We start from the raw sequence: 26,555 nt of genomic DNA on the forward strand, positions 1-26,555 counted from the left end.
CTCGCGGAAGTTCAGGAAGGCCGGAAATGGGGCCGTTTCCGGTTTCCAAAGAGCCTCCGGAGCCCGGAGAGGGCAAAAATGGCACCCCTCTCCGCTGTGGTGCAGGAGGCTGGCTAAGCCACGCCCACCTTGGCCACGCCCACCCAGCAACCAGGCAGAAAGCCCTTTGCTAACATTTTGGAAGCCCAACCCTGCTTACGGGTGCCCAGCCACATGGGTTCAGTCGGATCCGGTTCTGCAGGAGGGCTCCAACAGTTGCAAGTCCACACCTCCAACCTCGTGTTTCTTTCTCTGACAAATGACAAATCAAGTCTTCCTTTCCCGCCACTCAAAACTCTCCCTGCAATCAAAGCGCCAATTGTGTGTGCCTGGGCTGAAAGCCAAGTCCTTTTCCCTCCCGCCGCCGCCTCCCCAAAAAAGTGAGGGGGGTGGGAAGGATCTTAAGCCTTTCTTTTCTTTACGACTTCTCCTCTGGTTGGCTCTGAGCTCCTGCAAACACAGCTCCTACCCAGACTGTCGCATTGTACACACGATTTTTTAAAAAAGGGGAAGAGAATGAATGCTTGGAATGTCAACAGGCTTTTCGGAAATGAAGCAATCGCCTTGGCCAAGGCTTTGCTGAAAGCTTCTCTTCCTTCAGCAGGATTCGGCTTGGTGAGGGCCTCTTTTGGAGTTGGGTGATACTTCTTATCAGCAAGCCCATATCTCAACACCCCCACCTTCCAGCTGCCATCAAGATTGGGCTTGTCCGCCTGGACGTACGGAGCCAGAAATGCTAATCTAGCACTTGGGGGTGGGGGAGGAAGGGGAAGATTGGAAAAGATTGCATGAAATGGACACCTGGCCTGGCCAGAGAAAGAGAGCAGAACTGAGTAGAGAGTTGCTAGGTGAAGCTTGCAAGCTTCTGGGCAGCTAGTAGCTTTGGCAGCCAAGACCAGATTTTTCTGAGGATGATACTTTTCTCCTCCTCCTCCTCCTCCTCCTTATCCCCCCTTGTATTTCCCTCGACACCAAGAAGAAGACAGCCCAGATTTTCAATAACAATAGAAACCCAAACCTATTGGATCTGAATCAATGCATTCTGTGTAAATCAATATATTTACCCACAGACAAACACAAAAGGCCTTTGATGTCTTACTGTCCTGAAAACTACATATCAAAAATTCAAAGGAAGAAGAAGAAGAAGAAGAAGAAGAAGAAGAAGAAGAAGAAGAAGAAGAAGAAGAAGAAGAAGAAGAAGAAGAAGAAGAAGAAGAAAAAAAGAAAGAAAGAAAGAAAGAAAGAAAGAAAGAAAGAAAGAAAGAAAGAAAGAAAGAAAGAAAGAAAGAAGAGGAGGAGGAGGGAAAAGGCTATTTCTGGTTGCAAAGATTCAAAATAGCGGCTTCCTTTCCAAAACAGATCCTGGTGTTTCCATCCCAAGTTTCTGAAATTTTGGAAAGAAAACAAGAGAAGCTGAGGATCACCTAGAAACGACGGTGAAAGACAGAGAGAGGAGGAAGGAAGGAAAGGAAAAAAGGAGGAATGGAACCATGGAGATTTGAGGATCTCTCTTGGCTAAGAAGCACGCAGGTTCAGAGTCCTTCAGCTGGCAGGCTGTTGTTTAAATCGTACGTGTCATTTGTGTCGCCCTGGAGAAGTTTCTCCAGCGTCAGAGGTGCCATCTCCTTCCTGGCGTCTTCTAATACTTGGGGCAGTGGGTCAGCTCCTGAAATGGGGAGGGGGACAAACTGGGGGGCAGAGAGGGCCATTGGAGCCGGCTGGTATTGCAAGGAAGTTGCCGGTAAAGTTGGGATCGGCTGAGTCCAGGGGAAATAACTCAGGGGGGCTTGCTGGTCCATCGCATCCAGATGAGGCACCACAGCTGGGCTGGAGGCCGATCGAGCCTTGAGGGACAAAAAACAGCAGGTCAGTCTTTCTCCCCAGAAACTGCCTCTGACCCAAGAAGGTTCAAGTCCACTCTTCATCTATGGTGGACTCTCTCAATGCAGCAGCTCAGGAGAAGACCAACCGATGGATAACAAGGAGTCGCCAACCTTTTTGGACCTCAGGGACCACCAAACTCATCATTTTAAAACCCACAGACCAGAGACCCTGGGAAAATCCCCCCAAAAGTGTGCAGGAAAATCCCCCACCCTGTTTTCCTACCGATCAATCGTTCTTTATTTGGGATCACAGGATACCGTCTCCAGCTTCGTTCTCAGGGGGAGAGAGAGAGAGAGAGAGGAGAGACTTTTGGCTTCATGCAAGGAAAGCAGCAGAAGCTGCATAAGTTTTTCCTTCTCTCCCCCAAACTCCACCAGAATGGATGCAGCCTCTTGGAGCAGGAGGCCGTGCAGGGTCCAAAGATTCATTTCTGGCAGAGTTTGGGGGAGAGAAAGAAAGACCTTTGTTGCTTTCCTTGCATGCAGCCAAAAGCAGAAGAAGAAAGAAGCAGAAAGAAGCAACCCGTTGGCCAGGCCAGGCGTGTGGATTGAGTGGGGCAAGTTCCCCCCTCTGCCCTTTCCCCTCTCCCCTCACTACCTCGTGTTGTTCGCAATGCAAGCAACACAAGCCTTGTGTTCCTGTGGGCCATGTGGATGGCACAGCTTGGATTAATTGCTTTGTGGGTGACATTTCTCTGCAGAGCACCAACATTTTCTCATGGACCACCAGTGGTCTCCGGCACACTGGTTGGCGACCAATGTTATAAGGTGGTCCTCGACTTACAACTATTTGTTTAGCAACTCTGTGAAGTTACAATGAGTCCTTGCACTTACAACCTTTCCAGCATCTTCCACAGTCACATGACCAAAACCAGCTACTCAGCAACCAGTGTGTCCTTAAAATGGCAGCCTTCCCGGGTCATGTGATCAGCTTTGTGACTTTCCCAGCTAGCTTCCGACAAGCGAAGTCAATGGGGCGAGAAGCCAAATTCGCTTAAAGACTGTAGGATTCACTTAATCACAGGGGCGAATCGATTAATAACGGCGGCCAAAAAAAGCTCGTAAAATCGGCAAGTCTCCCTTAAGAACCGCCTTGCTTAGCGATGGAAATTCTGGCCCCAATTGTCGTTGTAAGTCAAGGACTACCTGCAGTAGGCTGTCACCCACAAATGTAGGCTTTTTTCCCCCTTAGGAACAAACCCTGATCCAACCAGGGTCTTTGCTATCCATGCACCAATGTCCGTGAGGATTTGAATACAGAGTAGGACCTGCAACGTTTATTTGTTTATGACATTTTAGATGCTGTCTATCTTGCTTTCAGTGAGTCTTACCCAGAGGTGGAAGTCAGCCGGTTCTGACCGGTTCTCGAGAACTGGTAGTGGAAATTGTGAGCAGTTCGGAAAAGCAACAAATACCAACTCTGACTGGCCCCGCCCCCATCTATTCTCCGCCTCCCAAGTCCCAGCTGATTGGCTGGGTCTCTTTTGTTGCCCTGCACGGGAGAATGGAGCTGGAAAGCAGGTTAGTGGGGTGGGGAGGGAAGGGGGATTTTGCAGTATATCCACACCCACCAAGCCACGCCCACAGAACCGGTAGTAAACAATTTTGAATCCCACCACTGGTATTACCATATTAGATTTCAGGCAGTGGGTTCAAGAAAATACAGATGCTAAGCTCCCTTTTATTTGGGGGTGTGTGTGATTTCTTTTAACTTTGAACACCCCCAAATCTATCACAGGAAAGGGCAACCCATTGCACATTGAGATCCAGCTACAAATTAACAGCGTCACTGTCGCAGTGATTCACGAGGAGAAAACTTGAAATATATCACCCGGGTTCTCCATGCACATATTCAAATATGTGATACTCAATATTCTGAGTCCCGAGACAGAACAATGCAATTTATGGCAGTCTTTAATTACAATTAATGCCCAAGCTGTGGATTTGGAACCGTGAAATTCTTTGTTCAGGCCCACCCAAGGCAGAAACCTGACAATGGTGTGACTTCTCTTTCCCATTCTTTCAGGTATACATTTTTTTTTCCTGTGCTGCGAACAATAATCCTGAAATGATGCGTTGCTTTCTCACCTGAACACCCTTCCTTCGGTCACCCATCGGGGGCGGGGGGCTACAGTCCGAAGCTAAGAAAATTTGCATCCAAAAACATCCCACTCATCGTGGTCTTCTGAGAATTTTGATGTCAAATATTTACCAGCTGCTCAAATCTTTGCAGAATGCTCATTGCATATTTCCTAGGGGTGTTTCACGCCCTGGAATAATGAAGTCCCCTTGCTGGTATTTGGCCTAATTGCAGTACTGACTAAGGCAGAGAGGCTAAATGACCACGTGCAAATGGTCTTGAGGAAACCCTGTGAACAGTTGAATTGCAAATAACACAATAACAGAGTAACAGAGTTGGAAGGGACCCTGGAGGTCTTTTAGTCTAACCCCCCCTGATCAAGAAGGAGACCCTATTTTCGGCAAATGGATGTCCAATCTCTTCTTGAAAACCTCCAGTGATGGAAAGCCCATAACTTCTGAAGGCAAGTTGTTCCAATGGTGAATTGTTCTCCCTATTAGGAAATTTCTTCTTAGTTTTAGGCTGATGTTGAACACGTCCTCTTAAGCAATGCATGCATGTCAGCAGTTCAATCCTGACCAGCTCAAGGTTGACTCAGCCTTCCCTCCTTCTGAGGTGGGTAAAATGAGAACCAAGATTGTTGGGGGCAAGAGGCTGACTCTGTAAATCGCTTAGAGAGGGCTGTAAAGCACTATGAAGCAGTATATAAGTCTAAGTGCTATTGCTATGGAAGACCTTCTGTGGTTGGGTTACCACATCCATGGTACTCCAAGAGAAGGGAAATATCTAGCAACCTTTGGAAGATTTCCACTCTGCCTCCCACCCTACAGTCGAGACAAAAAGCCAACAATCACATGGCTGGGCCCCATCTCAAACTCACCGCGAAGTTTGTGATCAATGGCTGGGAGGTGTAGGTCAGCACCGAGGATGTCCCCACCAGTGTGTAACTGGGGCAGACCGGCTGAACAAACATGTCCGCTGTGTAAGGACAGCTGACCGCTTCGTGAGACACGTAATCCGGGGAGGTGGTCCACTGGGTCAGAGGTTGCAAAGTGGCCGGGGGAGGTTGAGTCAACCACCCCGAATAAAGGGCTCCTTCCTCCATCAGGGGCAGTGAAGAGGTGACCAAATCCGTCTCAGAGTAAACTTGTCCTTCACGGAAAGAGAGAAAGGGGAGAAGGTGAACGAGGAAAAGTGTGCTTTTGGGGAGGAGGAAAAGCCCCCCACCCACCCCAAAAAAGTTCTGAGATTCTTACCAGTGGGTGAGTAAGATGGAAGCGACTGATGGGGGAAAAACACCTATAGGAAAATTAGAGGTTGATATTATTTAAGAGCGATAAACCACAAGAAGAAGAATTACTCAAAGGCTGACTAAGAAACTATCGGTAATGCTCAAACAACAACTCCGTGTCGAGACTGAAGAGCCAGAAGGAAAGAAATGCGTCTGAGGAGGGTGGAAAACTCTCAAATGTTCACACCCTGGCCCACAATCAGTTTTCATCACGGCTACTGATGTGGCTACATCTGGTTCTAATGTCAGAGGCATTTAAGGCCAGAGGATGTAGCTCCTCGTTCTAAAGCAGTGCTTTTTTTCAAAATTGGTCATTTGAAGCTCTGTGGACTTCAATTCCCAGAGTTCCCCAGACAACTGGCTGGGGGATTCTGGAAGTTGAAGTCCATAGATCTTAAACTATGGCTGTTCTGGGAGTTGAAGTCCACCCATTTTAAACCATGGTGGTTGGGGATTCTGGGAGTTGAAGTCCACCCATCTTAAAGTATGGTAGTTGGGGAATTCCGGGAGTTGAAGTCCACCCATTTTAAACCATGTTGGTTGGGGGATTCTGGGAGTTGAAGTCCACACATCTTAAACCGTGGCTGTTAGGGGATTCTGGGAATTGAAGTCCACCCATCTTAAAGCATGGTAGTTGGGGGATTCTGGGAGTTGAAGTCCACCCATTTTAAACCATGTTGGTTGGGGGATTCTGGGAGTTGAAGTCCACACATCTTAAACCATGGCTGTTAGGGGATTCTGGGAATTGAAGTCCACCCATCTTAAAGCATGGTAGTTGGGGAATTCTGGGAGTTGAAGTCCACCCATTTTAAACCATGTTGGTTGGGGGATTCTGGGAGTTGAAGTCCACCCATCTTAAACCGTGGCTGTTAGGGGATTCTGGGTATTGAAGTCCACCCATCTTAAAGCATGGTAGTTGGGGAATTCTGGGAGTTGAAGTCCACCCATGTAAAAGTTGACAAGCTTAAGAGACACTGCTCCAACGGAAGTGGCTTGTGGCACGCCTGAGGGATCTGGCCCCAGGAGTGATCGTGGAAGGGCAAGGATGAAGCAGTAGATAGAAAAATGCCCACCCTTCTGCCCAGCTGTTTCTTACCGCCATGCTTTCAGGAGCAACTTTGGCATTTTGAGCGCTGACCCGTTTCCTCTTCAGCAACTCCTTCACCGGCTCTTTAACCCGGACCCCTTGGTAGGGGCGGGACGGCAGAGGCTGCTCAGCTGCAGAAGCTGGAAAAACGTTGTCGGCGTTAGTTCCCTCTTTAGTGCTACAAAGAGGCTTCATGTCAATCACCATTTTGCAAACCTGGCAACTGCAAGAGGGGTGGACTTCAACTCCCAGAATTCCCCAGCCAACTGTCCACCCCTTGTGCCACATTTGAAAAACACGGAACCAAAGAACAGTGTGATTCTTTGCAATGCTGGCGTCTTCCAGGGCACCCTCTGGGAATTTTTATTTTTATTTTTTATTGTGTTTTCAATTGCTTTAATTGGGCCCCTTGTGAGAGGCAGGTGGCTGTAGAAATTGAATAAATAAATCAATAAATAACCTCCTGGGAATTATAGTGCAAACGAGGCTTTCCAGGCTGGTGATAGGGAAAGGCTAATTCTGTGTTTTTTCAAAATAAAAAAAAACAAGCTATAAATAATTATCTGGATGTAAATGCTTTAAAAACCATCCTTAAATGCTTTAAAAACCATCCTTAAATCTTTGGACAACTTTCCAATGATGAGGAATGTGGTATTATACCAGCCATGGGGTCATCATGGCATTCCTAGATGATGTAAATGTATAGACATGAAGCCAAGTTACTTGAGCCAGCTCTCTATCTTTAAAATCAGAGAATGTCCATGATTTAATTTATTGACTAATCCATTCCACAGCACTGATGATGTTACCTAATTGGGTAATGAAATGTCTGCAAGAAAACAACCAAGCACAGAATCTTCCTCCTCCTCCTCCTCCTCCCCCTCCCCCTCCTCCTTTCCACAAATGCTCCCTTCTAGCACTGATGATGTTACCTAGTCAGGTAATGAAACGTCTGCAAGAAAATAACCAGGCTCAGAATCTTCCCCCTCTTCCTCTCCCTCCTTCTCCTCCTCCTTTCCACAAACCCTCCTCCCTTCTAGCATTGATGATGTAACCTAGTTGGGTAATGAAACATGTGCAAGCAAACAAGCTCAGAAAGTACCAAGGACCCCACAGTCCCCACCTTTCCAAGCAGCAGAGCCCCTGGAGTTGGCAGCCGTCCTTTTACAAAAACTCTGCCAACTTTCCACTGACATCTCTAAGCTCCTTCTAAATTGTTTTTAAAAGGGACTTATTTCACACCAATCTCAACCATTGCTCCTCAAGCCAACTTCCCTTTGGAAACAGCAACTGTCATCATAAGAGGCTTTGCACGGCTGACTCTGTTTGAGGCTCAAAGTTTGGACTTTACACCCAAGACTTGGGCAGGTGAGAACCTATCATTTTTATTTCATTTTAATTTTTGCTGTGCAAATAAAGGCAAACAGTTGCGTTTCTTTTTCTTCTCTCCCCCCGCCTCCCTCCCCCACCTTGGTTCTCCAATATAATTGCACACAATAACATTAAAATAATAAGCTTTTGAGAAGCCACAATGGAAATCTTTTTCCTGTTTGCAGAAGCCCTTGAAAAGCAAACGTTTGCTTGATAAAGAAACAAGCGCGCACACACGGACACACACACACTCGCAAAGAATAACTATCGTAAAACTTAAGCCGAGAGCTAGCCAGTTGGAGATCTTGGCTCGCAACTAAAATAATAAAAAAAAAACAAATTAAAAAGGAATTGCGAAAAATGCTTCGTGTGCGTTGCCCATAGTTGTTGTTTTTTAAAAAAATAAATACATAAGCAAGGTTTCTTAAATTTGCCCAGGGAGCCAACGTATTCAGGAAATTGTTCTTAAAAGAGGTGTGGGGACATTTCACAATGATAGCTTTCCACAACTAGGTGAGCCATCAATCCTTCTTCCCGGAGGCACCTAGGAATTATAGAGTGCTGATGGAAACACCTTCAAACTGGGAAGATTTGGAGGGGGGGGAGTTATGGATGATGAGCTAAACGCGCTATCCGAAGTCCTGCCTATTTTTAATTCAGGCACAGCTACTAGTTACTTGCAAGGAAGAAGTCCTCACTGCAATTTGTCTTCCCTTCAAGAAGATGAAAGCAGAGATATCATCCAAAGCTCCTTTTCCAATGGACTGAAGCAACATTCCATAGGTCAGAGGCTCATATCTAGTTTGGAACCAAGATACTTGTGTCCCTCAGGACTTCATATAAGCACCCAGATTATCCACATAGTTCCATCAAACAAGTCAGGGAGGTATCTGTGATAGTCCATTGCCCATAAAAAGCAAATGGTGCTTCAATTGCCCCATCAGAGACACCACCTAAGTTGACCATAACTCCTCAAACCTTGAAGTTAGATTTTCAGAGGATGTATGAAGATCCCTCCACTGAGAATATCAGTGAAAATAAAACAGGAGGACTTACCTGAATGTCTCCCAGTATCTTGTCTGAAATTAAGTCCCTTATTGGTCAACTTAGGAGGAGGAAAATCCTCGTAGCTGACTTGATTTGTCCAGAACTATTGAAGAACAACATGGTTTGGTGGACTCCAATCTTGACATCACTCTTCGCCTATATTGACCATGTATTGTGGATGCCTCTGATAAGCACAGAAACATACAAGGCCTATGATGCTACCCAAGGTTCTGAGGTTGGTAAATACTAGTTGGATTCATAAAATATGCAAAACCATGGTTTGTTGAACCACTGTATCTTGAAAATAAAAATAACAATTCGCTTAGTTCTTCATCATGGTTAGCCCAAGGCCAAATGAGTTAGTTTATGGCTTAATGTCACCTTCTGACCCCAGTTTAGGGAGTGGACAATGCCAGATGGAAATGTTAAAAAGTTGGAAGGGAGGTCCTCAGGAGATTGGAGGGCTCTCAGAATTTCTGAAGAAAAAGCGCAAATTACTATAGGATTGTTTTCAAGAAAACGGCATAGCTATTCAAGGAAGCCTCTAAAACTCCAACTCAACTCAGCATGGGCATGATGTTAAGGCCCAATCATTGCCAGGAACAAAATGATTAAATCATGTTAATCGTGTTTACAAGATGGATTTGAGACACTATTCAGATATTTGATAAAAGAAATTTGGCCCAGAGAAGTGGAGCAAACAAGCAAGGAGCCATAGGATCATAGGAGGAGAGAAATGGAAAATAGCAGGAGGAGGTCCAAGAGATTAAATCCTTCTCGGGTCTAGAAACCAGAACTCCAGACTAAGCCAGAGAAGCTGGAGGTGAATGTGACAGGGAACAGGCAAACATTAGAGCAAAGTATCAGGAAGAAAAGCTTGAGTGAACTAGAAAATAGCGAATTTTTGATGGCGAGTAGTTGGAGGAAACAGCTGTTGACCAGCTTATCACTTCTTCCTTCCTTTTTCAGAGCCAAACTGGAAAGGTGGAGTAGTTATGGTTAGGGCTAATATTAAGAGAAGACTTGATAGCATAAATGCAAGGAGGCCAATAAAGAGAAATGCATGCAACATCAGGAAGGAAAATGCTCTCATCTTGGACCTACTTGGAAGCTGTTTTGAAGAACATCTGGAGAACATCCATATTAGATCCATCCAGTGGATGCCGATTCCACACTAAGGTCTCTCCAATCCAGCATCCTACTTCCAGCTATGTTTCCTAGCAAATCACCTGCATGGCTTGACATCCAAGCTGTTTGCCATTGCTTCTCTCCCCACCCACCCCCTGAATCTAGAGGTTCTACAACCTGAAACCCAAACTTCTGTTTTGCTGTCACAGCTAGTCACTGTTGAGAGTTGATTGCCTTGAACACCCATCCCAAAGATCTGGGATAGGAAGTTATAAGGAGAACAGGACATCTCCAAAGCTCCATCTTAGAAGGAGCCATGGGAAACGAATCTCTCTCTGACCTCTCTAGACCTTCTCCCTAATTGGCAAGTATGACATTGGGTAACAGGCTGAATCTGTGGGAAGCACCTCCTTCCCCACAGCATTGGTGTTGCCAACTTAGAGCTAAGTCAACCAGTCAAAGATTGGTTTGTTTATTTGCCTGTCAATTGCCCTATCACCTCATTAGTGAGCTCAAGGCCCTCAATTTGACACCCTGTCCAGATGCCCTGGCAGTGTCAATATTGCACATCTCTGAGCTTGTCTTGTCGTGTTCACAGGAGGGCACCCACAGGGCTCCATTGAGAAATCGACACAGCTCTGGCTTTCTCTGGGAAAAAAAAAAGATTCTTTGCTTTCTGAAAGCAAATGGATAAGTACAAAGGTGTGAACTTGGCAATGCCGAGCTGACCTGGCCACGTTCTTGTGAAGTTCTCCTTTGGCTTGGTAACCCACGTTCAGACCGATGGGGTTATTTTATTTTATTTTTATTTTATTTTTTTTAAAAAAACAAGTTTTGAAAATCCTGCTCGCCTTGTCATCGGTGAGCAGCTGGTGTGCAAAGTTTCAGTTAACTCATCTATCCCCATGGGGGCGTTTTGTGGGGTTTTGATGTCCTCCAAGGCGGCTGTGCCTGAACGGAGATGGGCATGACTGGCCACCTTACTGTTTCATCTCTCAGTATCACCATTTCTGTTTTTCAGACCTGGGTCCTGAGCCTTAATCTGTATCTGTATCTAAAGCCTTCCCCCTGATCTGCCAGCAAAAGGCTTAGGAAGCACAGGCTGAGCATGAAAACGCCCCGAGAATCGAGGCCTTGAATTTCTCTGCACCAGTTTAATTTGCCCGCTCCAAATTACTATCCTCCAACTAACAAATCAATGCCTCTCCAAAGACTTTAAGTACAACTTGGAGCCAGGCAGTCTTCTCCAATAATGCTGCATCTGAAGATCTTGCTGGTACCAGAATGCCAACTTGACTAGGGGTTGTCCTAAAAATGCTTTTTTCCAAAGGCAACTGGACTTCGTTTTCCCTTGATGAGGTTTCGCTTCTCATCCAAGAAGCTTCTTCAGTTCTGAGAAGCAGAACTGGAAAAATGTAGTCCAGTTGCCTTTGGAAAAAACCATCTTCGGGACAATGAGGACCTGGATGACCTGAGAATCTGCCTAGACATTGACATGCGGTTCTTTTCGATTGGATTCACCCTTATAGCACCCGCTGTCCTATGGCAGGTAGGACGATGGATATTCCCTTGAATGCTCCAGGGGGAGCACATTGCCCCTGTCTCCCATGGCATGGATGTAGGTTGCACCACAGTCCAGGTGGGGAGTATATGAAATCCATGCCAGAAAAGAAATCCCAAAGAAAGCAGTGAAGAGAATGATTAAAGATGATCCATCTAGTTAAGGATTTCCAAATGTATCCTTATCTTTGGTGCTCTCTGGGCTTGGTTGTTTTCATGCAGATGTTTCATCAGCCAACTAGGTAACATCTTCTTCTGATGTTCATCACGTGCTTAAGGTAGCAACATTTCACCATTTGCTTGAGAGGAAGATCCACTAAATGCAACTGGATTTGAATAAGCAAATCATTTTTACGTGGCTGACATTTTAAAAAATGCTCAACTCTAGTTGTTCCACAGCTTCCCTCAAACTATAATTTGCCAAAGTAAGGTTCCTCAGCTAAGTCCCAGAACTAAGTCATCAATCACAGCGAACCAGAGTAGCCAGATTCCCCACCTAAGTTAAGCAAAAGTTAATCGGCATGGTGCTTCATGTAATGTCTGAATCAAGCCATTCTATAAATAGTCATCAAGGATTAAGACTTTGTCCTGTTTATTGGTAGAGTTCATTTCTCACCAAAAGTATTGTAGGCTTGTCAAACTTGACCCAGCAAGCTATGCAATTTGAAGATTTTTTTTCCACATTTGGAACTGGTAATTCACATATTGCTGTCCCATTGTTGTTTTTTTGCATTAAAAATTACTTTTATTTTTTCATGTAAATAGTCCTTGCTCAGTGTTTTTTTTTTCCATTCAACCAGTAATCAGAGTTATAAAATCTATCTGTTTACGATTATTGCATTCCAGGGCAAAGTTAAATTTCCAGAGAAGCCCCAAGCAACGTATTTTTTAATAGCTTATGTTTGGAGATTATTCTGCTTTCTGTTTAAATCTATTGCCTGCTGTCCTGTTTTTTGAAGCTCTGAAACTAGCAACTATTCAGAAACAATGGTTTTATGTACATTTAAATAACATAGTGAAAATTATATAAATTTGATTAATGGGGTAGAGATTATCAATAATGTTAGTGTGTACTGGATTAATATGAATGATTCATAGTTAAATTTGTTTATATATAATAGCGAATGTTTAGATTGAACAGAAAAGATAGAGATGAAGATAGAGATAAAGATGAGGTTAGTAATTTTTTGTTGATGTATGTTTAAATATTCAAAGAAGAGTCATATAAATTTGATAAATGTGATAGAGATTATTTACAATGTTACCGTGAATTTGATTAATATGAATGATACTTAGTCAAATTTGTTCAGGTACGATAGAGAAATGTTTAGATTGACCAAGAAGACAGAGATAAAGATGAGGAGTTAGACATTTTTTGCCTATGTATGTTTGAATAATATAATGAGGATTACTTAAAATCGATAAATGTGATAATTAATACTGTTATGATGAATTGGATAAATATGAATGATACCCGGAAACAACTCTGTTCACACACAATACGGATGTAATTAAAAATAAAAAAAAAATATTAAAAAGAAAAAAGAAACAATGATTGAAATTTGTCTGATTTCAGATGAAGAATATCTACTTTTCCATCTGGACTATTAATTCCTGATATCTCAAACAGGACAATTCTTCGAATTTCTGCTCACGTTATAGTGACTTTCAAATAAACTCATGTCGAAATTATAGTTTTGATATTGCCGCGGTTTACTTAACGGCTGTTATAGTGTGTTCGCTTTAGATTTATTTTATTTTATTTAAACATTTATATAGCCACTCATCTCAAAACCAGCTCAGGGCAGCTCCCAATCCAAAGTTTAAAAAGGCATACAAAATTGTATTAAAACAAGAAACCTAAATACAATAAAACGTTAAAAACAGCAAAGACTTGGCACCAAGTGAATATTCTCGTCTAATTTTTATTTGTTCATTTGTCTTCCTTATTTACTAATCTTCCAGCACTTGGGGGCTGAGAACCACATCTTCAGACCTTTATTGAAGTCTAGGAGAGGGGGAGACCTGCCAAATTTCATGTGGTAAGGAGTTCACAAGTGCAGGGTCTGCCACGGAGAAGGCATACTTCCTCGCTCACATAAGATGGCAATATTTAAGGGAAAGGAGAAGGAGTCTGTGCACTCTATTGGGCCTGGGAGGACAGCTAGATTTCCTTAAATCCTGCAGGTAAATGACCAACACCTTGAATTGCACCTGGAAGGAAATTGGTACCCAAAGCACCTTGAATGACAGAGAAGTTACATCGGCAAATCTAGAAGTTCCCGTTACTGTTTCGCTGGGGCATTCTGGACCACTTAAAATTTCCAGGTGGTTTTCAAGGGCAGCCCCAGGTAAAGCATACTGCAGTAGTTCAGACAGGAGATGACCAAGGTATGAGTGACCACGAGCCAGGCCTTTAAAAGTACATTCGACTTTTTTTCATTTGCTCTTAGTGAATGTACTTTTTTCTTGAATCAGGTTAGTTAATTTGTAATTGCTATATACTGTGCATGACAGCTAGGAAGAACACTGGAGTTCCAGGTCTATGCAAATTATTTCAGAGGAATCCCCTTGAAGATCTGTGAGGATAACTCTGTTAGCTTTCGGCTGGTTGGGAATAAAGAAAAGTCCTTAAAAGGTTTGCCCAGAAGTGACTATTTTCCTTTCTTGTCTAAATAGTTTTATGTATTTGGGTTTACTATCTCCATCGGGGAGAACTCGTTCCATGTTTACTTATTATTTCACATTTTTTAAAAAAGCAAGGGGCCTCATCCAAAATGGAAAATGTGTTTGCACTGAGCATCACACGAGCATTTTCTTGGTTTTTTTTTCTTTTTAATGCTTCAATTGTGAATTGTTCCATGACACTTTAGCTACAGTGACTAACTCTCTCAGAAACATGAGGGGGGAAGCCCAAACTGTTATTATATAAATGGGAAATTTATAAGTCTCCGTGCAAGGTATAAACCTTGCGGTTGAATTTCTTTCATCCCTGTCTGTCTGCAAAATGGGCCTTTGATTTTACTCCTCTCTGGTGGTACCTGCTGGTCTCGCCCATCTCCCCTTTTCTTGTCGATGAGAACTGAAAGCTACAGATAATCTCCTTTATAAATTCCAGCTGGGTTGGTGCAAGATTTAGACCACCTCGTGGTGAGGTTATCCTGCTTTGGATCTCCTGTTCCTCCCGATCTTCAGCCAGCCACACCTTCTCATCCTTACCTTCTCCACTTGTGAAAGACACTCACGATCTACCTACCCTACAGGAGCATCAGTGCCGTAAACATGGAAAGCATCTTGGAAAACAAGCAGCATCTCTTTGCTATAGTTCTACCATTCAGCAGCCAACAGCTTCTGTGGCGTTTGCTCAAGTTACAAAAAGAAGAAGCAAGAAGAAGGAGAAGACTTCACAACTCACATTTTTGCCAGTGCATGTCTGTGGCAGGATGGAATCCCCCTCTGGTCCCTCTTGATCTGTTGTTGTGGGGGGGTTGGGGGGTAGTTCTTTTATGTGATATCAGCCTGTCAGCATGCCTGTTTCAGATTTTTTTTTTTTTTAAAAAAAGACCAGGTTTCTGCTGTGGGGTGTGACGTTGTCACATCCTCTAACCACAGAGTTTTTTTCCCCCTCCCTCTCTTTCATTCTGTGCTATTTGATGTGGAGGACGCTGTAGTGTAAAACATGGTCCTATCTGAGGGAGAAGGAGGAGGAGGAGGAGGAGGATGGTTAGCGATGGTATTTCAGAAGACCCAATCGAGAAGGTTGTTCTGCATCTTAGGCTGGAATTGCCCTGAGATGTACTTCTGGGTCATAGAAAACAAAACATGTATTTTACGTATCAAAATTTATGTACTGAATTTAGGATCTACACCAGAGGTCTCCAAACTTGGCAACTTTAAGACTTGTGGACTTCAACTCCCAGAATTCTCCAGCCAGCAGAGAATCCTGGGAGTTGAAGTCCACTAGTCTTAAAGTTGACAAGTTTGGGGGACTCCTGATCTACACTAAAGATCAGCCAGAGAAATAATTTCTCAGAGTTGGGGACAGTTAGAGAAGATAAGACCAAACCAAATGAATCAGAAACCATCTTCTGACAGAAAGAGGTGCGCCAGTGAAACTCCAGAGAATCCATGGGCCCACTCCTAAATCTCGCTCTGGCTATGAAACAGCCTCTTCAAACAGGCACAAATTATAATCCAAAAGAGATTTATTCCCTTGGATTTATAGCATGCCATTTTTCCTTCTGGGCAAATGGAAATCTCACTTTGCTCGTTAGTCAAAAGGTCACATTTTTGGCCTAGAAAGAAACTTTGTCCCTTGCCCTAAAACGCGTTATTTTTTTAATTCACAGCAAAGGATTGAGATGCCCCACCATTTCAAAACTGCAGAGCTGGCTGGCGACTGAGTCCTCAGGTTTGGGGAGGGAAAACAAGGCTGTCTGTCTATCCATCTGTCTGTCTTTTTTTTTTTTTTTGCTTCTGCAGAAGATTCTCAGTTCCCTTGGGGTCACCATCTCAGCCCTGGAGAGGAAACACCTGGAGGTGCTTCATGCTTCGTTGGGTGCCAAAAAAAGAGAGAAAGAGAGAAAGAAAGCCGCTTCTTTCAGGTCTCTTAGTGTGTGAGATGACATTTCCAAAGAAGGAGGCCGAAAGCTCTGGGTTAATCGTGGTTTCAGCAAAATAATTTTTTGGCACACAGAAAGATGGAATGGATGTGGACGTTGTGTAAAGGCAGAAGGTTGAATTAAGAAGGACTCTAAATTGAAGGATTTAGCCTTCGACATCCAGAGTGGCCGAGGTAGACCTTTGAGATGCCACCAGCCTTCATGGTTTTCTTCATCCGGCACTTGATGCTCAAGTTAAGAATCTGTCGAGTCTGTTTTTCATCCGTTGTATTCCCCTTGGAACCCTCCAACTTTGTGCAAATTTTGTAAACATGGTGTATCACTTGCCGTGTGGTATGGACTCAGGAAGTGGTGATTCACAATATATCAGCATTATAATATACAGACAGGCAGAGAGACAGACAGAGAGACACGTATACAAATAGGTAATCAACCTAGGATGACAATTGGAAGCAGAATTTCCATTGCTAAGAGAGGTGATTGTTAAATGAGTTGCATCCAGGTTCATGACTTTTTTGGCCACCGTTTTTAAACAAATTGTCAGCTTTGGAAGCCATATTAGACCAGAAGCTTCCACACTGCCACATTCTTGAGCTTGGGAAACTGGGAGGGGGGATATCATGGAGTGCATAAGGTTCGACATAATAGCATTTTTCTTCTAAGTCAAGGTCATGTTATCTCTGCACCTGGATGAGGAGTGGTTGAAGGGATGTCTCAAGTTGGGATGGATGGTGATTGGGGCATGTGAGGGAATGATGGGGGCAGGGAGGGTGGGTTTGTAATGTTTACTTATTGGAGGAAAACCCAGAACTTTCTGATTCAGGTTGTCCCAGATGTGCCAGAATAAAAGGAAACTTTGAGAAAATGCCTGTTTCGGAGTTTTTAATTGGAGTTCAGTTTCTCTGGAACCCTGACACAAATCTCTTCAGTTGTTGAGTCAATCACAAGGTTGGGAAGTAAATTGGGCTTCCTCCCTTGACCTTCCTTGTCACACATGAGCCCAGGACACGTGTCACCAAATGCTAGTTGCCAAATACCCACATTTTAATCACATAACTGTAGATCTGTCACGACAATCATAAGCATGAGGACTGCTTGTAGGCAGCTCTAGCTGGTTACTAAGGGAAATGGAGGACTACCTGTGTACATACCCAATTGTTGGCTGCCATTCTTTGTTGTATTCCGCTCTAGGATGAAATATTTTCTTTCTTGTATGTCTCCTTGCAAAGTTGCAAGGACACCCAACACCCGTTTTGGGTTTCAACTCTTACACTTTATAGAATAGAATAACAGAGGTGGAGGGTTCTAGGTTGCTTCTCTCCTTGATGAGTTTCCATCTGTTGCTTCTTGTCCCGCCTTCAAGTGCTTTGGAGAATAATTTGACCCTCTCTTCTTTGTGGCAGCCCCTCAAATATTGGAACGCTGCTATCATGTCACTCCTGATCCTTCTTTTGTTAAACTAGACATACTCAGTTCCTGCAACCATTCTTTATGTTTTAGCCTCCAGTCCCCTAATCCTCTTTGTTGCTTTTCTCTGCACTCTTTCTAGAGTCTCAACATCCTTTTTACATCATAGTGACCCAAACTGGATGCAGCATTCCAAGTGTGGCCTTACCAAAGCATTATAAATTGCTTTCTTGCTAGCTAAGAGTGATGAGAACTGGTTCGTATCTTCTGGTCTTTCATCATTCATGGCCTGCTCCACAGACATAAATTTGTGGTCCAGGCTAATTAAGGAAGTTCCTAAGGATTTTTTTTTTTTTTTGTCTTCTTCAACCTTTATTTCTCATCCATTACAGCACAAGATTTTCTTTCTGAACATGTTTCTGCAGGAGCCAGACTTCCGGCTTTGTTTCCATGACACGGGTAATTTCTTTTCTTCTTTTTTTTCCCCAAAAGAATGTTATCTCCGACTCCTCCTTAGAAATGAACAGCCTTCCACAAAGAAGGAGCAGCAAATAAGAGAGGGGAAGAGAAATTCCTGGGGGGAAATGTGAGGGTGGGCTTCTGTCTCGCAAAGAGGTCAAGATGGAGGAAAAGACCTGAGTAGACGTGCCTCCATCCCATCCCTGATAAATATTGGAAGCCCCCCTGAATTCTTGGTGACCACGTTCTTCTCCAGCCTGAGATTTGACTGCAAGATTACAAAGAAAAAGAGTTTGGAGCAGAGAAAAATAGATGAGGTTTCAGATTACTGAGGTCTTTGAGGGGGGGAAAGACATCGGAGTTGCACCTGTGGCCTCCAAGTTGGCCATTCTCCCTTTGAAGACCTTCTTACTGGCGAGTCAGAGTAGATATCAAAGTCCAGGAATGCCCCCACAGCCACACTCCATCTAAAGCTCTAGAGCACTTTCTCAACCTTGACAACCTGAAGGTTGAGTGTGGACTTCAACTTCAACACGATTGGCTGGTGAATTCTGGGCTTTGAAGTCCACAAATCTTCCAATTGCCAAGGTAGAGAAAAAACTGTTCTAGAACATTCTGAGAATTTAAATGCTGCCTTAGTTGTTTGTGACTGCCATGAGACCCAAAGGTAAGGATTGCCAGACAAATGAATATTATGAAATACATTAACGAACCACCTAAGTGAATGCCACAAGCTTAATCTTCAACACCGTGGTTGCCCATTCTCTCGTTTCTTTTGCCCATCGTCTCCCAAATGTTAAATGTTGCCACCAACCAGTTGCAACCAGACTATTTCTATCACCACCCCCTTGGTCTCCTCCCCCCTTCCAATTTATTCTTTTCCTTCATCTGAAAAAAATGACAGGTGATTTACTACCTCAACCTGATGGTCCAGGAAGAATGCTCCCTGTGGGAAATTTTGCATAAAGCTTTGGCAGGGGAGGGAAGAGGAAAGAACCCGGAGCAATCACAGGGTTCAATTTCCTCCAAAGGTTGAGCAAAAGGAGGAGGACAGCTTGACATGGCACTCCGAAATGGCCCTACGGAGTGAAGGAATCCTCGCAAAGCCTCCTTCAATCACCTTGCCGGTCTTTATGTCACGTTAAGGAGAACTCATAATGGTCTCAAAAGGAGTGTTCCACATAGTGGGTGTGGGGTGAGAAGAAGTTTCTAAGCAAAAAAGCAACTCACACACTCATCACACCCAAAATTGCTATGTACTTGGAGTCACCAAATAATGATGGAGTCATAATTACTCCAATGACATTCTTTAGATCCAGCATTCAGGTTGTCTACATTTGAAGTCAGGGTTTTTCAAACTTGGTAACTTAAAGCTGTATGAACTTCCAGAATTCTCCAGGGAGGAGGAGGAGGAGGGGGAGGAGGAGGAGGAGTCTATCAATCAAGAGCCTATGGTGGAAGATCTCCAATAACTTCAGTTTTAATTAGGCCTCTTCTTGTAGCCTGGGTTTCTTCCATCCCAATAGAATGTTTTAAATGTTAACATCTTTTGTGGTTTTTAATTGCGTGTTTTGTCCACTTTTGGGGTAAATCTGCCACCTGCTGGCCAGGTCTTCCACCAAACAGACCTCCGAAGACTTGTGAACAGACATAGGAAAAAAAATGCATAGACTTTGCCTCCAGGTATTCCCTTAATCCAAGGTCACAGATGTCACTCTTGAGAACTTTGTCAGACAGTCCACAAAGCTTCAGGAGGTTTTACAGGATGGAGAAGAACTTTCTGGGCCGAGTCCCCCACAGCAGGTGATGGAGGAAGCCAAATCTGCTCTTCACTCTCAGTCATGGTCCCTAAGTTTCCATTCTTGCTGGGGAAGAAGATATTGGTTGACCTCCCAGGTTAAGATTGCAAGGTTTAAAAGTAGGAATAGATCTGAAGCACTTGAATCTTCATGATTGAGAAAGTGCAGGAGATTGTCCATCCATAAACCAGAGCTTTAAAACGTACCCTCACTGAAACAGAAAAAAATTGAGAGAGGTCAGTACCTCCACCCATACACAGAATTTTAACCTGTCTTGAAGACTAAGCTGATCTGGAGGTGGTTCTTCAGAATGTAGAAGACACCCAAGCATTGTCTTCTTAACAAGCTACAGTGCTGTGAAAAACAGGCACATGGAAGTCTACAAGGTTGAAGTCAATCAAGTGAATTCTTTATTTTTCTTCTGATGCCTACCATGACTGACATCTCAGCCTACAGATTCCCAGGATCTAGGAGATTGGAGGTATTCATGAAAAAAAACACCTCCCAACCTAGATGAGGCAAGATCTGAAATCTGGAATTATTTAGCATTCGAATATTAAACCAGAAAACTTATTAAATAAATTAGTTGGGAATCTATGTTTTCCTCTCTTTTTAAACACCATCTCTCTCTCTCTTTGTTTCTTGTTTCAAATCCTTATCCATGATTATAACAATAGCTGTGATTGAGCCACACAGAGTGGGAAAGACAGCTTATTGCAATAAAGGCTGTTTCATTCAAGTCGCGCGCTGATTTCTGAAGATGGTATGGAAAGTCCAGGCAGTATTCTTGCAACAATACGGAAGTGGGTGGTGTTTTTTTTTGTCACCTTCTATGTTTTCTGATTTTGCCTTCCAAGCCTACATCCTGATCTTTCCTCTTCATCTCCTGTCAAAGTATTAACCCTTGTTTGACCCTGTCTAGTTTTTCAGGAATAGCCAAGGTGGGTTGTGTGCTCCAACAGACTGAAGAACCTGAAAATCACAGGTATCTTCAGGGTGTGTCAGAATTCAAAATGGGGGCTGCAATTATGTAAACAAAACTCTGTCTGTTTTTAAGTCCATCTCCTGCATGGTTACAACCTTTATTTTGACTTTTTTTTTTACTTGTCCCAGGAAAGTCCCTGGACAAAAACGAAGGAACTCAATCTTTTTTGCAACTTCACCTCTATGTTTTTCCATGGACGTTTCTGCCAATTTGAACACTTAGCTAACTAAGACCTATCTGGTACAAAGTTTAAACTTTAGTCAAGATATGGACCCTATTCAACATAAAATGGACTCCCTCCCGATGCCCACAAACCTCAGTCCTTGAATTATAGGTGAAGAGGAGACAAGAAGGATTTCTGTAGGATTTAACAGTCCTTTTTCTAGCAAAGCAGTAATCCAGGTTGAAAACTTGGAATGAGTTACCATCTACTGATTGATAGAATAAGCTGGGAATGAGGTGTAGAAGAAATTGACCATGACTAAGCCATTGTTGGTAGAAGAACACAGAGTTAAGTTACTTCCCCAGTGCCTCTCCCAAGACTTGGGTGCTAAATAAGCTTTTGTTTCTCTTTGTACTATTATTGCCAGTAAAGCTTCAAGGTAAACAATGACTCTGCATGTCTTCTCTGAATTGCTAAACATCTTGGAAGGATCCCAAAGAATGAATCTACAGAGTTTAATTTGTTTAGGTTTTCCAAATCCCTGTTATGGTGTGGCATGTTCGTTAAAGATTTATAGCACCACCTGAACCCGGAAAATATCAACAAAGCTGACACGGAATGCCAGATCCCTTACGCAGGGATGGATCACCCGTTTTCAACCTGTCAACTCCATCTCAAGATCAGTTTCCAGATTGGCTGCAACCCATAGAGCAGTTGGGAGGAGTCTACTACGTGAAGCCACCGTGTGTTTGCTCAAACCTAGGGTCACCCCACGAGGTAAACCTAGTTAAGAAAGCCATGCCAGCTAGGTTAGAGGTGGCATTCGGCAGGTTTTGACCAGTTTCGGAGAACCGGTAGTGGAAATTTTGAGTAGTTTCAGAGAACCGGCAAATACCGCCTCTAACTGGAGATTTTACAGTATCCTTTCCCCTGCCACGCCCACCAAGCCACGCCCACAGAACCGGTAGTAAAAAAACATTGAATCCCACCACTGATCCAGATCAAGACTACAATTATTCGCCATGGGCAAATAGGCGGTAATATAAACCAAATAATAAATAGATAGATAGATAGATAGATAGATAGATAGATAGATAGATAGATAGATAGATAGATAATGGTCGCAGCTTTTTGAACAGAATATTAAAGGTCTGGATGAATTTTTGGTTCTGTGTGAACTTTGGAGGGGCTTGTCTGATGTTTTCCCCTGGGCTCAGTCCCCGCTTATGTAGCTGTTAGCTTGATAACCATTGTTCCTCCTGCCTTCAAGGTCCTTCCTTTTTCCCCTCTACATCCAATTGTGATTCTCTGTAAACCATGCTTTTCGAGCTATGGGTGATGCAGTGGTTAGAATGCAGTACTGCAGGCTACTTCTGTTGACTGCCAGCTGCCTGCAGTCCGACAGTTTGATTCTCATTGACTCAAGGTGGACTCAGCTTTCCATCCTTCCAAGGTTGGTAAAATGAGGACCCGGATTGTTGGGGGCGAGAGGCTGAGTCTGTAAACCGCTTAGAAAGGGCTGTAAAAGCACCACGAAGCGGTATATTAGTCTAAGGGCTATTACTATTTGTAATTTAATCTGTTTGGCTATATCATCAATGGTGAACAGATTACAGTTAAGCAAACAAGGGTTAATAGAAAGTCTGAAGCCAGTTCATGGGTCCAATTCAGGCACAGCTGAGTACTTTTCAGAGCAATGGAGAGCCATTGAAAGTGGAGGATGGATCTATCTCCAACCATTCTTGGCTTGAGCAAAAATAATCTCTCTGCAGAAAGATTCAGGACTCTTGAGAAGGTGCAGCCAGAGGAGTCTCTGGGAGATCCTCTTGATATATGCATCAAGGCGTGGCCTTCCAGCACTCTTGCACACTCAGGGTGCAAGATTCAGGTTCTGGGGAGGAGCACTAGAGAACGGAGGGTTTCTGGGGCCTGTGTCTTTCATTTAAGTGGAGCCAACTCAAGTATCTGAGATCCCACCATCCCAAGAAACACAGCCAAGGTGGTGGGATCTTCTGCTTCTCCTGGGCTGAAGGCCATCAACTCATTGAATTTGTTCATTCCTTGCCAGAGCAAGAATGCAGAGCTTCTGACGTAGCTGCCCAGATTAAGCGGTCTTTCTTGGGGCAGAAGAACCAAGGAAGGGAGGGAGAGAGGGGGGAAAGAAAAAGAAAAAGAGAGAGAGAGAGAGAGAGAAGAGAGAAAGAGAAAGAAAGGAGAAAAAGAAAGAAGAAAGAGAAAGAAGGAGAAAGAAGAGGGAGAGAGACAAAGAGAAAGAGAGAGAAAGAAGAGAGAAAGAAAGAGAGAGAGAAAAAGAGAGAGAAAGAGAGAGAGAGAGAGAGAAAGGAGAAAGAAAAAGAAAGAAGAAAAACAAAGAGAGAAAGAAGGAGGGAGGGAGAGAAAGAAGAGAGTGAGAAAGAAAGAAAGAAGGAAGGAAGGAAGGAAGGAAGGAAGGAAGGAAGGAAAGAAAGAAAGAAAGAAAGAAAGAAAGAAAGAAAGAAAGAAAGAAAGAAAGAAAGAAAGAGCGAGCCATGACTCTGTGTGGTTAGACCAGGTGATTTTTCAGAAGAACTTTTTTCCCCCTCAAATCCCTCTGATGTTTACCAAAGAGCTACATTTCCATATTGGGCAGTGCCCAGCACAGTTTGGATTACACATTAAACAATGTCGGAATAGTTTATGCTTCAACAATCCAAACAGAGGCTGTAGTTCCCAGGTTGCCTGGAGGGTCAAGTGTGTTTCTTTGGGAAATTCGAGTGCGTCAAGGGGACACCTGCACGGAGCCAAGTGGGCAAGAGAGGCGGCTAAGGCAACCAGGGCATCACCCCCAGGGTCTCACCCACTGCCACCCTGAATGTCAGAGTTGTGCCCCAAAGCAGCGCCCCGAAAACGGAGACTTCCTTGCTCAGTAAAAGCGTCCATTTGCAAGCTCGGGATCTTAAAAGGCTGGGGAAGGTGTAAAAACTGCTGCAGATGATGCCGCACTTACAGGGTTCTGCTAAGGAAGAGGCAGGGCATCCATGGGGTGGCTTCACCTGCTAATTTGACTCTTCACACACACACACACACACACACGGAGGGAGGGAGGGAGAGAGACAGAGAGAGAGAGAGAAAGACAGAGATAGAGAAAGAAAGAAAGAAAGAAAGAAAGAAAGAAAGAAAGAAAGAAAGAAAGAAAGAAAGAAAGAAAGAAGGAAGGAAGGAAGGAAGGAAGGAAGGAAGGAAGGAAGGAAGGAAGGAAGGAAGGAAGGAAGGAAGGAAGGTAAGAAAGAAAGAAAGAAAGAAAGAAAGAAAGAAAGAAAGAAAGAAAGAAAGAAAGAAAGAAAGATGAACACAATACAGAAGCCTGATGATGGCAGATAAGATTCTGCCGAAACTTAAAAGCACAACTATAATGATGTGGGAAAATACCCGAACAAAGCTGAATACTATCATCTATCTATCTATCTATCTATCTATCTATCTATCTATCTATCTATCTATCTATCTATCTATCTATCTTTTCCCAATCCTTAACAGGAGAGAGAGAGATCACCTTGTTAAACTGGCATTTGCTGTCACCAACACCAACTTAGACGGGCAAACTTAGGGTTAAGCAATGATTGCGTTTCTTGATAATTTCTTAAGGCACATCATATCTCTCCTCCTCTTCCAATCTCCCATTTTTCATGACCGAGGGCACTAAACTTCAAAGAGGAAGCCCAAAAGACCAGCTGTGCTATATTAAGCTCTGATCCCTGCTTTTTATTATGATGATGATGATTATTATTTTAAAGGAAATGGTGATGAATAACGAAAGGAACTCATAGGACGACTGCACCTTGTTTGCATAGCTATGATATATGAGCCAAATCTTGATGCCTGGTTTGTTGTGATCAAGGTGAGCCTCCCGTTCTCCCTTGCTTGGCCTTTCTTCCTCTTCTTTTTGTATCAACTCAAACAAAGTCCAGGTGCTTCACAATTTCTCACCAACTGTTAGCAACCCATGGACTTGCCCTGGCTCTCTCAAACACAACAGGCCCTTTGGATGGTGTTTGCTCTGGATCAAAACAATGACTATCTATCCAATGTTGATTGATTGAGCCAGGGGGGGTCAAACTCAAGGCCCAGAGGGTGAATCTGGCCCACAGAATGCTTAGATCTGGGGCCATCCTGGAAATAGAACAGGAATGGCCTGTGGTGCCTCTGCCAGACAAAACCGAGCGCACGAAAGCCATACAGGAGGGCCTTCCAAGCCCCATTTTCACTGGCAGAAGGTTGCAGGAGGCCATCGCAGCCAAAGCTGCAACTGATGCCACCAAGCCAGTTTTCACCCACAGCGGTGCTGTCCCTTTTCATTTCCACCAAGAACCGAAGCAGTCCTGATAAGAATACATAATAACAGAGTTGGAAGACCCCTTGGAGGTCTTCTAGTCCAACCCCCTGCGCAGGAAGGAAACCCTATACAATTTCAGTCCGACCTCTTCTTAAAAACTTCCAGTGTTGGAGAATTCACAACCTTTGTAAGTTGTTCCACTGATTAATTGTTCTTTCATGACATTTCTCCTTCGTTCCGGGTTGCTTCTCTCCTTGGTTAGTTTACATCTGTTGCTTCTTGTCCTGCCTTCTGGTGCTATGGAGAAGAGGTGGACCTTCCCCTCTTATTTGGGCAGCTCCTCAAATATTGAAAGACTACTATCAAGGCCCCCCTTAGTCCTTCTTTTCATTAAATTAGACATACCCAATTCCAGCAACCATTCTTCGTACGCTTTTGCCTCCAGCCTCCTAATCCTCTTCGTTGTTCTTCTCTGCCCTCAACATCTTTGTTTCCATTGTGGTGACCAAAACTGGGTTGCCAAGTTTGCAAGGTTGTGTTTCTTTGGGGGATAATCTAGCTTTTGTTCCATCCAGAGAACGGAGGGCAGCCGATACAAACGTTCCCAACTCCAACAATAACTCTCCACTGGCTGAGCTGTTTGTTCTTCCCAGGCAGGGCTGGGCTCCATTTTTGAGGATCACAAGGGTGTGTGTAGCTTTGAGGAGAGACTTGGGCTGGTTCTCAGCTTACAAATTAAAAATAAAAGTGTTTGACCCGCCAATCCCAGCAATTCTTCTGAAATATCCTCGTATTCACACACACACACAAAGATTTGGGTTTTCTTCCCTTTTCCAAAGGTTGTTGCCTTTCTAACTGCCGTGGAATATTATTATTTTCTTTTAATGTTGTAAGCCAGGAATGCCCGCAGGGTGTGGTTTCAAAATGTTAAACAGGTAAGCGTGGTGGTGCAATGGAAGCCGTGACTGCTCTCTTGTGTGCGCCTTGCCCATGGCTCAGATTGTGCACTTCGGCTTTTCCTTCTGTAACATACGGCGAATGTATGTTCACCAGGTGTTACAGGCGAATCAAAATCACATGACGTATTCAAAACCGCTTTTTAAAATCTCAGTAAGGGGCCACACCTGATAATCCAGCCTCCAGTTTTGATCACCGCATGACCCCACCCCCACCCCCCAAAAAAGAGATATTGAGACTTTTGGGAAAAAAACTATTCTGCAATCTGCAACTCTTACACTGCAAAAACATATGGACTACACAACTCGATCAGGGCAAAGCAATAGACGCAATCTACATAGACTTCTGTAAAGCCTTTGATTCAG

The 26,555-nt window shown here is 43.7% G+C and overlaps 1 protein-coding gene across 3 annotated transcripts; it reads right to left on the bottom strand.

Moving 5' to 3' along the window:
* Nucleotides 1-1,078: 1,078 nt before the first annotated feature.
* Nucleotides 1,079-25,901, bottom strand: POU2AF1 (POU class 2 homeobox associating factor 1). 3 transcript variants are annotated; one of them, XM_087939206.1, is made up of 5 exons: nucleotides 25,639-25,901; nucleotides 6,390-6,520; nucleotides 5,259-5,301; nucleotides 4,883-5,154; nucleotides 1,079-1,883 (listed from the first exon to the last, which is right to left on the bottom strand). In XM_087939206.1, the coding sequence occupies exons 2-5, from the start codon at nucleotides 6,393-6,395 to the stop codon at nucleotides 1,572-1,574; spliced, it is 633 nt and encodes a 210-aa protein (XP_087795332.1). In that variant the 5' UTR covers nucleotides 6,396-6,520; nucleotides 25,639-25,901; the 3' UTR covers nucleotides 1,079-1,571. The 3 variants fall into 3 exon arrangements, with proteins under 3 accessions (XP_087795332.1, XP_026564867.1, XP_087795331.1); XM_026709082.2 differs by lacking the exon at nucleotides 25,639-25,901 and adding an exon at nucleotides 14,902-15,081; XM_087939205.1 differs by lacking the exon at nucleotides 25,639-25,901 and adding an exon at nucleotides 14,743-14,849.
* Nucleotides 25,902-26,555: the final 654 nt, after the last annotated feature.

Source organism: Pseudonaja textilis, chromosome 9 (genome assembly GCF_049901715.1).
Source record: "Pseudonaja textilis isolate UNSWEBS1 chromosome 9, rPseTex1.2, whole genome shotgun sequence".
Lineage (NCBI taxonomy): Eukaryota > Metazoa > Chordata > Lepidosauria > Squamata > Elapidae > Pseudonaja > Pseudonaja textilis.